General features: G+C 51.0%; 1 protein-coding gene across 2 annotated transcripts in view; it reads right to left on the minus strand.

Annotated features, from left to right (window-relative positions):
• Positions 1-8,225: 8,225 nt before the first annotated feature.
• Positions 8,226-14,630, minus strand: part of LOC146336808 (hexosaminidase D-like) — a 41,794-nt gene continuing 35,389 nt past the window's right edge. For both annotated transcript variants that reach the window (XM_084819042.1, XM_084819041.1), the window contains exons 13-15: positions 13,608-13,709; positions 10,721-10,810; positions 8,226-9,234 (exon numbers count right to left, since the gene is read on the minus strand). In XM_084819042.1, coding sequence (XP_084675168.1) covers positions 9,051-9,234; positions 10,721-10,810; positions 13,608-13,709 — 376 coding nt within the window. In that variant the 3' untranslated portion in view covers positions 8,226-9,050. The remainder of the gene's footprint in view (positions 9,235-10,720; positions 10,811-13,607; positions 13,710-14,630) is intronic.

Here is a 14,630-nt window from a genome sequence, read left to right on the forward strand (position 1 = left end):
CTCAGCTCTCTGCAGACTTGTTGCGTCGTCCACATTGGCCAGGTTTCCTGCTACTAGCATGACACGCCAACCAGGGCCAGCCCAGAGGCAGAAACCCCCAGGAGCCACAAGTACTAACCTCCACAGTTCCTTGTTCTCCTGCACAAGGAAGTCCCTTTGAAAGGGATGGAGTCTGTGCAAGAGCACCACAGCATGGCCCCTGTCCATCCCCTTGGGATGAACAAGTACAGTGGATGGTCCCATATCCCACTGCCCCAGATCGGATGCTCCAAAGCTGCCCCTGGAGGCCCCCTCTCACAGTAAGCCTGCCTCCGGCATCAGCCCATGGTTGCAAAACAGCCTGACTCGGGGATGCCGTATGACAGGTGGGACCGGCAAGAAAACCTTGCAACACATCCCCAGTAAAACCCAGTTACTTTACATTTTTCCAAGCACAGAGAATAATCCCCCAGGTGCCTCGCTAACCCAAATCCGAACAATTAAGCACCACAGCGAGTGAAGGGGGCAGAATGAATGTATCTGGAAATAAGAACACACATTTATATATGGGAGAAAAGCCCTGGAAGCTCACAGGTCCTTGCTGGGTCATTCTGGGGTGTAACACATCTTTTTCATTTCATGCTGCATACCCACAGCGATTCCAGGTAGACCCCTACCTTGTGTTTTGGCTGGCCTGCGGGATGTGCTGGCTGCCCGCTGCCTGGGCCAATAGCAGCGATTCCTCGTGAGAGGGCCTGAGAGATCACTAACGGACGCTCCCCCATTCTTCAGGCCCGCAGAAAAGCTTCCCTCGCAGGAAAGGCGTGCTCTCTGTCGCTCTGCCTTCCCAACGGCCCAGCAACATGTAACCTGCCCCCCTCCAAGATGTAACCCAGGTGGGCTGCCTGTGTCAGCTCCAGCACCACTGTAACAAACCAGTTTGTCTGCATTTCCAGCCCTGCAAGGTAGTCTGCAAGACACCTGTCGTCTATGTCCCTGAGAGGTAATGCTCCCACCACTCCGGTGTATCTTTAATATCCCTTAGCCTGCCCATGTGATTACCGGTGGGAAGTCACATGATTGGATGCCGCTGCATCCAACAAAATTGCCGTCATTCAGAAAATTAGTGCCAGGGAGAAGCATTCTCCCGACATGCCAGTGGCCTGTGGGCAGGGGGGCTTTTCTGCATGGAGAAGCCTTCTGTTCCGTCGTCGGAGTGGCGCAGTGCAGGCAGCCAGCAGCTGTCCGCCTTGGGGAGAGGAGCTCGGCCTCTGTCGAGGCGCGCGTGGATGGGCAGTCTCTCTCTTGCTGTGCCTCCTTTCCGGCAGGCGGCACTGCTGGCTGCCTTTGGAAGGACAATCATGGCTGCCAGGGAGGAACGTGGTTTCCTCTCGGGAGGAAAAGCCGCTGAGCCAGGAGTGACCCAGATTCCTCTCTCTGGTGTCAGCCTGTCAGAGTGCTGTGTATACATTTCTCACGCTGCAGGAGCGCCCGGCGAGGCAGGGACTAGCGAGGCAGGCAAACAAGCAGGATGGATGGATTCTGCTCTCCCAGCAGGGGAGCAGGGGCCGGTCCCACCTCTTGCGATTCTGCTGCCCTGATGAAGCTGGCCCTTTCTTCCCAAAGAGAAATGGTCACCAGCGTCTTTCTAACGCAAAACTGGCTTAGCTGCACTCGGATGGCACCGGTGGCTGGTTCTGATTGCTCCTCCGTAAGGAAAGTGCACTTTGCACATGCTCACACACAGTAGTGGATTTAGAATCATAGGGTTGGAAGGGACCTACAAGACCATCGAGTCCAACCCCCTGCTCATTGCAGGAAGCCTGATTCCCAAGCAGTCTCCCATTTATGTTTGGCCAGGCTCCAGAATGGCCTCAAATATTCAAAATACGTTTCGGGGCCAAACCTCATCTCAGATCTCTCACCTTGGTTTGTAAGATTCAGGGAGGCCAGGAAAACAGGCCTTGGAGGTGCAGGGGAGGCCCACAACTTGTGTCGACGTTTGTGGGTGCTGCTGCTGCTGATTTTCCCTGCTCCTCCTGTCTGCGTTTGGCAGATCAACATTTGTTTGCTGGTTTTATTGTTCTTAACACGTTTTCCCTTTTCGCTGATGTTGGCTGCCTTGGGCATTTCCAGTGGAAGTGGAAAGGCAACCTACACATCTTATAAAGAAAAATGAAGAGGCAGAAGTTGTTCTAAGTCGCTGCAAGAGGCCCTCTCAAAGCCCCGGACCGAGCAGCCGGCACTTGGTGAAACCGCAGGTGGAATGCTCCTGGCTCGGGAGCCTCGGAGATGCCTCCATCTCTTGGCTGAAGTATTTCTCCGCTCAGGATGAATGTCACAAAAGGCCATGAGGGACAGAAGCGCAGTTGTGCTGACTCCCAAGGCAGTCAGCGGGGCCAGGCCGCGTAAATGCTCAGCTGAAACACTCGTTTGCCTGATACAGAGAGAGCCCGTTGCTTGTCCGAGCGCAAGAGCCCAGAGAAAGCATGTCTAGGTCTTGGTTCCGTACACACACCTCAGCTTCTGTAACTGGCTGGGGGCAGTGAGCAGTGCAGCAGCGGACTCCTTTGTATATTCAAGAACCAACGAAGAACTAAAACCAAGCCCCACGCAGCCCAACAAGGACCAGTATTATGCAGTGACATCCAGAACCTCCAGAATGTTGGGGGGGGGAGTGGAGACTGGGACTGCTTCAGCCCCTTATAGAGCCTGGCCGGGGGGGGGGGGTATCCGGGCTCCTTCACACGGAGCTTTTATCCTGCGACTGAGATGGCTCCTCCGCGGACGTTTGCGGGCTCTTTACATGACGCCGTGATCACTCAAGGCACCTCCTGCACTAAATGCCCTTTGTTCCGTTTTTAAATAGATTGCAGATAATGAGCTATCAAACTACCCCGCTGTGTTCCGCTTCAGCTTCCTCTGTGAAACGAGTAAAAGCGGCAAGAGGAGCGAGATCAATGAAAGATAATGGAGGATTCAGATACTGGAAGAAGGCAGGGAAAGGGGAGGGGGAAAGGAAAGCGGATGAAAAAGGGAGTTGTGATCCTGCATTTAAAACGGAAGCAGAAAGCCCCCTTTTAAATGCAGGATTTTAGGTTGGTGTAGAGATGCCCTCTATCTAATCTAGGTCAGGATTGTCTACTATACTGACTGGTTGCAGCTCTCCAGGGTGTCAGACAGGTCGGGGTCTGTCCTCACCCTACCTGGAGATGGTGCAGACTGAACCAGGGACCTTCTGCAGGCAAAGCAGGGCCTCGGCCACTGAGGCACCCTGCTGCGGCGCAGCCCATCTGAAGGCCCCTCACTCTCTTCACCACACTATTCGTGTCCTCACACTACAGGGGACATCTTTTTCTTTTCCCACTCTCCAAAACATTCTCCCCTGCTGCTATGATATAGGAAGAAATCGTTCGGTTTCTGGGTGGGCAGCTGAGTGGAACCTGAGCTCTTTACCACTGCACAAGTGTGGAGAAAGGTTGCAAGAGGGCAACGAAGGACACTCCCCTCTTCTTTTCTCCCTCCTGAAACTCCCCCCCCCCTTGTGAGCATGACCACTTCTGTTAGGGTCTGCAACCTTTTGTTGTGGGTTCCCAAAGGTCTTCTGTACTCATGTCCCACACCTCTGCAAGGCGGTCTGTCTGCTTTCTCCTCCTGAATGGCTTTTTCTGGCACGAGCAAAGTGCCCCAACACTGAGAAGGGAGGAGAAAGCAGGGGATGGTTAAAAGGTAGATCTCCAGATGTTTTGGACCCAGAAGCCCCTGTCAGCATGGCGAGGGTCAGGAATGCTGGGAGCTGAAGCCCAAGACCGTTCCGAGATTGTTTTTAGATATATGTTGTCTGTGTGTGCGCTGTCTGCTTGTATGTTTTTATGTAAATAGTTTTGCACTTTGTATTTTTAATGGTTTTTAATCTTTGTGAACTGTCCAGAGGAGCGGCATAGAAACATAATAAATGAAATGAGTGAATGAATGAATGAAAAGACATCTGGAGATCCACTTTCTGTCCACTCCTGATTTAAGGAACCTGTCACCTGGGAGAAGGACCACCCCACAAATGCCCCAACCTAGGAAATGTGCAGGATCACAGCAGGAGTCACTGGTATGTCTGTGACACTGGCAGTCATGACTTCAGTTCCTGCTCTCCCTCTCAGACCTATTTGCATGCTTACCAACCAACGCTCCTCACACCAAGGAGCCAAAGCTGTTAACTGGTCCAGATAGAAACCAAGGCTCAAGAATGAATGTGGGGCATATGGAAGAGAGCAGAGCTAGATTTGGCGAGACAACTGAGTGGCAGGGATGGGATGGAAAGAAAGGGGGGCAAAGCCAGCTGGAAGGGGAAGTTCATGCTGGCACACTCCTCACACTGGCCACATCCCCCCCTTTAATGTATGTTTTGTTAGTTGCTAGCAAGTTTCCTTCCTTATTTCCAATCAGCACAAGTTTGATGCTGGAAAGCCCTTATCAGCAGGCACTAAACAGGACTGCAGACTTGCAAAAGATTTTATTTCAAAGTCCACCATTGGGCACTACTTTTATTAGAACCAACCAAAATGTCACAAAATAGTGTGCAAACATCCAAGTTCTCCATACCTCTTCATTAGGCTGGTTGGCATAAAAAGCAGGGCGTGGGTGAATTAGGCCAAATGTAGCCATGAGAGCTCAAGATGGAGATTGCAGATGGAACAAATCAGTCTCTGCTAAGTACTGTAGGTACTTAGGATCTGGGGATCTCCATTTCAGAAAACATGGCTCATCCTCATTTCTGAAAACAAACTCCAGCTGTTCTCCAAATCTGTCTCTAGCCTTAGCAAAACACACAAAATCCTGGTTAATCAGAAAGCAGAAGTAGAGAGAAACACAACTCAGTTATTGATTTTGGGTGGTTTACTAGGTGAAAAAATGGAAGCCAAACTGTATTACCTAGTGGTTGTGGCACAGTAGGACCCTCAAAGTGCGAAATCAGTTGACTAATTCAGCTTCCCTCCAGGCCATGATGGCTGGCAATGATGGGGCTAGACGTGTGGGGGCACCAGGTTGGGTGGGAACGGCTGGATTAATTCATTCCACCTTGAGACTGAGGCTGCCTTTCCATTAAATGAACCCCGTGCAGCCCTCCTGTTGTGGAGCCTTTCTGAGTTTACAGCAGGCTCCCAGATGGCAACTGCTGAGAGGGGAAGTTAATTGTCAAGGTTCCATAGAGATCAATGAAACAGCACCATCTAGTGGCTGTTTTAATAGTGTAAACAATTTAACTTAAAGAGATCGTTCATTATTTCCGGATCTTTTTGAGATGGAATAACCAGGAACTACTTCTGGATGGCCCTGGAGGTTGATGACGTCATGAAAAGGACCCGCAAACTTCCGTGAGTGAGTAATCTCAATAGCAGGATAAAAGCTCCGTGTGAAGAACTTCCGAGTCTAAATGCATATCTCATGCTTACAACATCTGGCCTAATTTTTGTATCACTTCTTTCCCTTACCCCCCTGCACCATCCCAACTGATGAAGAATTCTGGACAGATGTGGATTTTGGAGTCTGTTCTTGTGGACCTACCTTTGTCTGTTTACTATTTATTCCAGTTATCCTATGAAAACTGACTGCTATATCCCATATTTTATGGCAATTTACTGTGTTCTCTGTCTTTTTGATCTGAGGTCTTTTATTGTTGCATTTTAAAAGCTGTAAACCACGGATATATGTTATGAAAAGCAGTATATAAATAGTTTTAAATAAACTACATGAAACATTTTAAAGATGTTTTGGCCAGCATCAAAACCAGAGCCCAATTACAGAATCAATACAGCAGGGATTTGGAAACTCTCCCCCTCTCCCGTCCTGCCCTACTCAGTACTATTCAGCACAAGGACTGGCACAGAAAAGACAATTTCCTTATAAAAATACTTTATTCTTCTCCTCCTCCTCCTCCTCCTCCACATCACAGAAGCAATCGGTTCTGTACAGAAAAAAACCACCCCAAAGCAGCAACATAACCTTGAGACCTCCAACCAAAGCAGTTCAACCAGCACTTGGAAGCCTGTTGTTTGGGAGGGGCGACAGCTCTCAATCACCAGAGCAATGCCAGTACTGCAGAGTCCACAACGACGGGAGAGTTCCTCCATAAGGCAGGATGGGTCGCAAGGTCTGCTGCCTTCGGGGAGAATGGGAACACCCAGTTGGGATCAGGAAGAGGCCAGGTGGCATTCGGGGGAGCGAGGCGTGGCCATCACGGAAGGAGCACCACGGAGCCTGCCTTCTCGGTGTTTCAGCTGCAGGAAGCACTGAGGCACCTGCAGCAGAGAGCTCGCAACAGCAAGGCGGAGTCCCCCTGGGGAGGCTGCGGAAAGCAGCGGGGAGCGCTCACGCCACCTCCGTCGCACCTGTCCAGCCACCGCCGCTGCCACACGTGCGGCGGTGCCAACGCTCCCTCAGCATTTCAGAAGGTCAAGACATTCAGCACTGGAACCCGAAACCAGGCCAAGAGCTGGGATTCGGCAAAGCCACATCCTTATGAGGGCCACTGCAGAGACACCAAGCTTTGCCTGCTTCGTTCCAGGCTGAAGCCCTTCCTGCCCCACGCTGGACGCCAGCAAAGACAGAAGGAGGCAGCCTGCAAAGACCTGGCCGGTGCCTGAGCCGCAGGAGGGAGAGGCGTCCTGCCCGCCGCTGGCGGCCGGCCAGGTTCATTCGCATCCACCAGGCGCTTCCAGCATTTCCTTCCCTTGAAGAGCACCAGCTGCAAAGGACACGATTCCTTCCTGATCCTCGAAGGGGAGGGAGTTTGAGGAGGTGCCGTTGAGAGAGATGCTGCAACTGCCAAAATTCCCAGGCTGAAACCTGCGAAGGCCCAAGAGCGGAGAGATGAGCCTGTCTCATCTTTCAGGGCTGCTGCCTAGCATGCCTTTCAGAAGGCTGTGAAGAGGCTCTGCTCTGCACCACAGAGAAGATGCCGCTTCACACAGGCGCTTGCTGGCTTTTCTGTGCTCCCCCAGCAACACGACTCAGGCTGGGCCAGGAGGCCTTGCAGAGGCCTTTTCCTGGGCTGGGAAAAGAAGCGGTAAATCTGCCCTGGGACAACTACCAGTGTCATGGAGAATATGGCACGCTCCCCTGGAAAAGGACTGTACCACTTGGGAAGTGGGTGCATCCTGCTTGCATCCAGAAACAAAGCTTCCCCCCAACACCCCCTGCCCCAAGGTCTGTCCCATTCAGCATTGCAGCCCTTCCAGGCCAATAGGAAGACAGGTCACAGCAGGGGAGAAAAGTAGGAATGGGGTGAGAATGCAAAGCAGGGCTGTCCCTGCCTCGATTCTGCTTGCACCCTGGGCCCTCCATGGTGGCGGCCCCCTCCCTCAAGACAAAACCTCCCCTTCACCTTGGGGAAGGGGGATGGGGCTGCAGCCACTGGAGGGTCCCAGATGATTTCCCAGCAGGAAAACCAAGCTGCAGTGGAGAGGCAAAAGCCTGCCATTCACAGGGAACCATCTTACCCAAGGGCCGGGGGTGCTGGGTACTTTTGCCTCCATCCCAACTGCTGTTTCCCAAAGTGCAGCCTGTGAGATGGGCTTCTTCTGCCACTGTTTATCCCCTCTCCTCTTGCAAGTAAAGGAAAGGGGTTTGTGCTTTTCCTCTTTCCCTTAGCTTGAGAAAGGGGGAAGGAAATGCTGAAGTCTTTGCAAGCAACCTTTCTGAATATTGGCAAAAACCATAGAGGCTTTGTGAATACTCAAAGGGCATTCTCTCAAAAACACAAGAGTCTGTGCAGCGAACAGGAGTTTTTTGTCCACTCCGAGAAAAACACAGTGCCCCGCTAATAATGATGTTCAAAGTTTTCCCTGGCTTGGGAATTTGCTTCTCCCTGTGAGGAAAAGATAGGCTAGGTGCCTGCACCAGCAGCTCCAAGCCGACTCTGCCTGCCGTCACCAGCACCACAGTCAAGGGGGAGAGCCCCCTGCCCCTGCCCCAACACACACACACCCCATTGCCAAGCCAGAGGTACAAGGGAGCTATGGCAGGAGCAGCAGGACAAGAGGCCTCTGGGGAGGGGGAAGGGAAGCATGACCGAAGCCATGGCCCTCCTCCCGTGTCTACCTCCTCAAACTGGCTTCCTGACAAAATTAGTTGCCGACCAGCTATTTAGGCCTTTGGCTCTACCCTGTTCGTTAGGTGGGATCTATAGGGCTGTTTCCCACTCGGCTCTGCCAAATTGGTCACCAGCTCCCCCAGAGGCTCCCATTCCACTATCCTGGTTGAGGCTGAGCAAAGGTTTTTTTTTTTTGGGGGGGGGTGAAAATAGGAGCTTGAGGATGAATGAAAGGTGGAGACAAGCTCCCTTGCAAATTTCAGGGGGAGGGGGATGAAAATCTCATGTTTGGGGAGGGGGACTCACCAGGAAAGTCGGTGCGGCAGTACTTGCTTTATCTTCCTTTTAAACACAGTTTAGCCATTCCATCCACCCTCCCCAAATACCCCCATGGAATGATGCCAAAGCTCCCCCCACACCCACCCACCCCATGCTTCTGGAACACCATGATGCAATGACAGAGCCTCCTTCCCTGGGGCTTCGTGGTGACAAATGCTGGCCAGCAGGCCTCCAACAGCCGCACCGCTGCTTATGGCAGCAACGAAACTCTGTTTGAAAGGGAGGTGTGTGGGAGCCACAGCTTTTCCCAGCAAGCCCCCACCCACGCTAGAACTTCTTCTATCCCTCCCAAAAGAAACGGTGAAATTATTCCACAAATTCACCCCCTCCAAATGGGATGGCAAATGGTGGCGGGCAGGCGGGGGGGGGGGGAGTTCGGCTCAATGCCCATCCTGACTTGGCTCACTGAGCGTTTTGAAACCAGGCCAGGCCTGCTGGAGACTGGCCATACAGACTGGAAGCGGGGCTCTGCCTTCCCAGCTCTGCAGTGCCAGGAAACAGACTCCATCCCCGAACCCTCTGGCTTGAGAAGGGGGGTGCTAGGAGCCCCACACACTCCGTTTCTCCCACATTTAAAAAACAACAGAGGAACAGCCCAGACAGGTGCCGGTGCTTGGACCGCCACCTTGCGGCAGGGCTCTGGTGCCTACAGGGTCTTGGGCCGGGCATTGAGGCGGATGATTTCCTTGAAGTCCCGGACAAATTCACGCAACCGGTCCATGTGGGGGTTGACGTTTTCCTCCATCCACTCCTCCACTGTGTCAGGGAAGTAGATGCCCTCCATGTGCGAGCGGAGCGCTTGGATGACGCTCTCCCAGTCCTCGTGCACTCTGGTGGGAAAAGCAGCCCGAGTCAGAATCAAAGGCCAACCTTTTGGGGAACATCAGGCAACAGCCAACACTCGGTCCTTGGCAGGCAGGTGTGAGGTCCAAGGTTCAATCCCGAGCTAACACCTCCAGCGGAGGCTCTCCAACGGGGTGGGCAGAACCCCTGCTGAGATCTTGGAGAGCTGCTGGGACCAGTCAGAGAAGAGGAGACTGGACTGGGCAGACCAATGGCCCAGCTTCGCATGTTTGTCGGGACATCCCGATGCGGAGGCAGCTTCCGCAACCACTACAGGCTTCTTTCTGTGCGCGTCCCTACGGTCTGGCTCTATAACCATTAGAGGTCCAGTTTGGCTTGAGTCACTGATGGGCACTAACTACTTTCTGGGCGCAATCCTAGGCATGTTAGGACAGAAAAATGGCCTACAATTCCCAGGACTCGAGTAGTTGTAGGACGTTTTTCAGTCTAAACATGCATAGGATTGCACCTCTAACGGAATTTAACTACGACTACTATTGAAAAAGGAGTTATAATTACTAGCTAGCTACATTTTGGTAAAAGTAACTGGAACCACTTCTGTAGTTTTAGTAGTTTCAAACTACTTCTTGTAACTACTTCCTTCCCGCGCCCCCACCCCAGGGCTGAAAATTAAAACATGTAACCATTTGTTTTTGTTATTGTTGGTTCTATGAAACAGTCTACTAGAGTTTAGGGGCTTTCGATGTTTACTCAAATAACCTGCACAAAGTGTTCTGCAGGAGTTGAACTATTCATAAAAAAATGAATCTTTTCTCTACTTTCCCATTGGAAAAGCTGCAATCCCAAATACGCATACTTCACAGGAAGTCCTACTGAACCCTGTTGGACTTACTTCTGAGTAAATGTCTTTCTTGGGCTTTCAGTACAGATTCAGGCTGTTCTATATTAATGAATTAGTTCCTATAAAATATCGGCTTTGCCCCACACTCTTCTTACAGCAGGCCTCTATGTCTTGTATGCAGGTGAGCACATGCTTTCTTTTAGTTATTATACAAAAATAATGAAGGGCTTAATGTAAGTTTTATTTCAAACTATTGGAACTTCCAGTTGTATGAGTGTAGATCATGAATCGGTCTTTTGAAAGAGACACCCTGTCAGAAGGAAAGAAGCAGTGCAATGTTTGTTCCAGCACACAGCATGCTCTTGAAAAACAAGAGCCTGGTCAAGGCTTCTGCTTCTAAAGGGGCTCCCCGCGCTGACAATCACAGGCCTCATCTAGCTCTTCTGCCTTTTCCATCTTAAAAGGTTTTTTCTGGTAAGGAAAAAGACAGAAGAAGCGGCGGAAAACATGGGAGGGCTGCAAATGGAAGACACTGACATTTGGACCCCTCACAAAATTCTGTGAATGAAGAAAGGCGATGGCACCACAAAAGCCTTGTCTGGAAGCACCCCGGCAGCTCCATTTGGGACTGAGCCCCCGCCCCTCACAACCTCTCGCGAGGCCTCACTCACTTGAGAACTTTGCTGCCGAAGCTCTCCAGGTTGCGCGGGTTGCCAAACTGGTGCTTCCGGTGGTATGGGCTGAACCACCCTTTGATGGAGCTGCCATGCGAGGAAGAGACAAAGCACCCCAATTCAGTAGCCAGAAATCTCAAGCATGTGAGAGGACAGACCCGAGGACCGAGTCAGGGGAGGAGACCCTCCTCTGCCCAAAATGCACATTTACAAAAACAGATTGGAGACAGAATGTATTTTTACCTGCCCAGTTTTGTTTCGTCTGTACTGGGAAGCGGGGGGGGGGGGTGTATCTTCATGACAGCTAACGTGAGGCAGGGGGCAAGGGCTACAGATCTCAAACACCAATAATGACACCCATCGTTCCTTCGAAAAGCCAACAGCTAAACTGGTATAAAAGCCATGTAGATGTGCAGCACAACTATGCCTGAAGAACTCCTTGAACAGATAGACCCAGGGTGGTGTAGGAGCCAGGGCCCAAGCACTGCTGCGGGGGCCGGGGGGCCAGTACACTTCACTAGGGCCCAGAGATCCATGGGGCTGGCCTAGGCTGAAACCCAGTTACCATGAGGAAAACATACACGAGGCTAAACTGCAAATCGTGCTGGAGGATATTTATGGAAAACGATTTCCCCATATCTCGCGCATATTATACTGTCTAAATGTTGCGAGAACTGCTGGAGCCAAGCAGAGGCAGCGTTAGAGCAGAACAAGCAGCATTCTGAACAGGGAGTTGCTGGCCTGCCCAGGCCCTTCTCCAGAATGGAGAGAGCATGCTGCTTGTGCAGTGGAACTAGGACTTGTAGTTTGAGAGTGAGAGAGAGAGATCTATGCTTCCCTATGTGACCTGTTCTCTCAAGGACTACCAGACCATAGACAGGAGGGAGGCGGACAAAGCATCATAGCAATCAGGAAGATTGATCCCAGGGACAGTGAAAGCCAGTGCTACCCATAGGATTTACAGGCCCAAAATATATGCAAGTAAATGTCTAGTTCACAATAGATCTTCCTGAGAATTGTCCTTGTGAAATGTTGCATCTGAAAAAACAACTTGGAGGGAGCAATCTTACGTGGAGAGGAGGCTGCATCCAAACTCAAAGGCAAATGCCTATCCAATGCACGGTGGGAGACGCGCAAAGGGGATTGTCTCCTCCACACTTCAGCCACCCTGCATTCGCGGCTAGACAGCCAATTTCAGCTGTCTAGTCATAGGATGTCGGAGTGCAGGGCAGGGAGGCCGGACGACGCACAGGAAGCGTCATACTGGCACTTCCACACTCCCCACCGGGAACGCCCCTTTTTGCCCTGCTTCGTGCTGCTCTTACAAGCCCAGGGACAATCCATGCCACCTACGAGGTGGCAGGGGAGGGGGAAGGGAAGTGGTTCTCCAGGAACTGACCAATCCTATGGCCATCTAGCTACTGTCTAGCAGCCACAGGATTGTGCCCTAAGTCGACCTTTGGAAAAGATTATGAACTACCCCAGCTGACATTGTTAAACAAGATTTACAAAACACAACTACAACTAATGTTCAGTGAAGTGCACATAGCCCTACAAATGATTTTGGACAATGCCAGTGACTTGGCAGAAGCTGAAAAAAGTTTCTGCAGCCGAGCAATCATCAAAAACTGCAGGCCTTCTGCTATGGGGCAAGACTGATTATGCCACCTAGCTATTTTGTCTATCGCAGGTGAATTTTCAAGAGAAATAGACTTTGGGGGGATAATGCATGGGTTTGCAGTGAAAAGGGCCAGGAAAACAAAGCTTTAAAGAGAACTGGTGTGTTTATAAAATGTTCGCCGATCTGTTGGTCCATTAAAATAAAAAGACATCAAACATCAATAAGATAATACCTGCATTAGGACCAACCAAAATGTCAGCAAGCTTTGTAGAACTCTTCTTTCAGGCCGGATGTTATGTTAAATAAAAATAGCAAAAGGGTGTGTGTGTGTGTCTGGGGGCATGGTAGAAAAGCTCCAGTGTGGGCCAATGTGGAATTTTAGAAATGTAGAAAACGTAATTTTAGACTGAAAGTACACATTTTTATTTCATGTCTCATGAGACTGTTTACATGCGATGGGATCACGTTGTGTATGTGGGACGGGGCCTGTGCTACAAGTCTGCATAAGTTGAGGGGCTACAGTTCAGTGGCGGAGGCCCCGCTTGGCATGCAGAAGGTCCCAGGTACAATCCCAGCATCTCCAGGTGGGGCAGGAAAAACTCCTGCCTGAAACCTCAGAGAGCCACTGCTACCAGCCAGTCGACAATACTGGGCTAGATGGACCAAGGCTCTGACTCAGGATAAGGCAGCTTCCTCTGTTTCTGTTGGGCCTCAAAAGTGATGCTTGGGCCCTGGCAGTGGTTAGAGATCCAGGTTTGAATCCCTACTCAGCTATGAAGCTCACTGGGTGGCTTTATGCTTGTCACTATCTGTCAGCCCAACCTACCTCACAGGGTTGTTTTGAGAATAAAATAGTGGCATCAGGGCGTGTGGGCAGGACAACCATTTATGCCACCTTGAATTCCTTGCAGGAAATGTAATAACTATATTAAATACATAAATAGCCTTTCTATAGAGCAATTTTAAAAAGGCAGTTTGTGATGGCGGAACATACTCCACTCCCATCAACTTCAACTGACACTGGAAAGCCCCCAAACCTTTACATAACAGCTATGGCTGCCCACCGACCCCCTTTTGACTGTCTGAAATGTGTTTCTGCCAAGAAGCAGAGGTGGAGGGAACCTGGATTAGCGGGGGGGGGGGGATTTAAGAAAGAGCTGCCCTGGTTTCATCCTGACCCACCCAAGCCCCCCCCCACACACACTACAGAATGCGGTGGAGCAACAGTCCTTCTCCACAGACCTCTCCCCTCCCAGCTCCTACCTCTCCTCTTCCAGGACTTTGATGACAGAGTCTTTCAGTTGGCCGTTGACTTGCTCAACCATACGGTAGATATCTGAGCCGGGAAAGGCACCATTTCCATCGCTGCCGAAGACAAAGAGCGAGGCAAGAGGATGAGACAGAGAGAAAACGGCCGCAACCCTCCCCCCCAAACATGCTTAAAAAACAGCTCTCGCTCAAGACAATAACTCTTTTGCCAGTGTGGAAGACAGAAAGTCCACTGCAAACGTAGCAATGTCAAATTTGCTCCTACCCTTAGCAGCTTCAGGGGTTTAGGCAGGAGTATGTTATAAGCAAACAGGGCAGACCCGAGAGGCCAGAGTCCAAGTCGGTGCCACAACCAGTTGTTGCCAGAAGTTTCCCCCTTTGGGGAAGATGCAGACACCTGCTTAACCCTGAGAGTAGCTCACAGAGGAGCGCGTGTCACCACCTGCTGAGCTGGCCGATGAGCACGTACAGATGGCCGAAGCAGGAGTGGGCAGAAGGCAGCTTTTAAAAAAAGCAACAACGAACGGGTTGGGGGGTTCCCTGCTAGATAAGGTTACTGAAACCAAGAATGCTTGGGAGGAAATCAGGAATGGATGTGTGTGTGCAAGGGCTGTGAAATCAGTTCTTGACCTGAAAACAAATTCTTGGGCTGAGCATGTGCTTGGAGGCCCCCAGTCCTTCCTGGCCCCCACCCACCCCTTGCCCCCAATTTGCCTCTGGCGCTGGTTAGTGGATCTTGAGGTTCTAGTGAAAATCAAAGTAGATCCCCCAGGCCTGAAATCTGCCCACCACCGGGCCAAAGGACCCCAAAATGAGTTCTCTCGCCCCAGGGCAGCTCAGTCATCTGTAACATCCTGCCAAGTAGTGGCAAATGTTTACCTGAAATCAGTGGTAAAACAATCATCTGTATCCATGCGTGGTGTCCACATATTGCATCTGTTTTGCATCGGCTGCATTAGCTGCCAATTTGCTTCCAGGCCCAGTTTAATTCAGTTTTCACTTTTAAAACCCTGAATG

Source organism: Heloderma suspectum, chromosome 12 (genome assembly GCF_057233095.1).
Source record: "Heloderma suspectum isolate Gila_16-S chromosome 12, 16-S_ref, whole genome shotgun sequence".
Classification (NCBI taxonomy): domain Eukaryota; kingdom Metazoa; phylum Chordata; class Lepidosauria; order Squamata; family Helodermatidae; genus Heloderma; species Heloderma suspectum.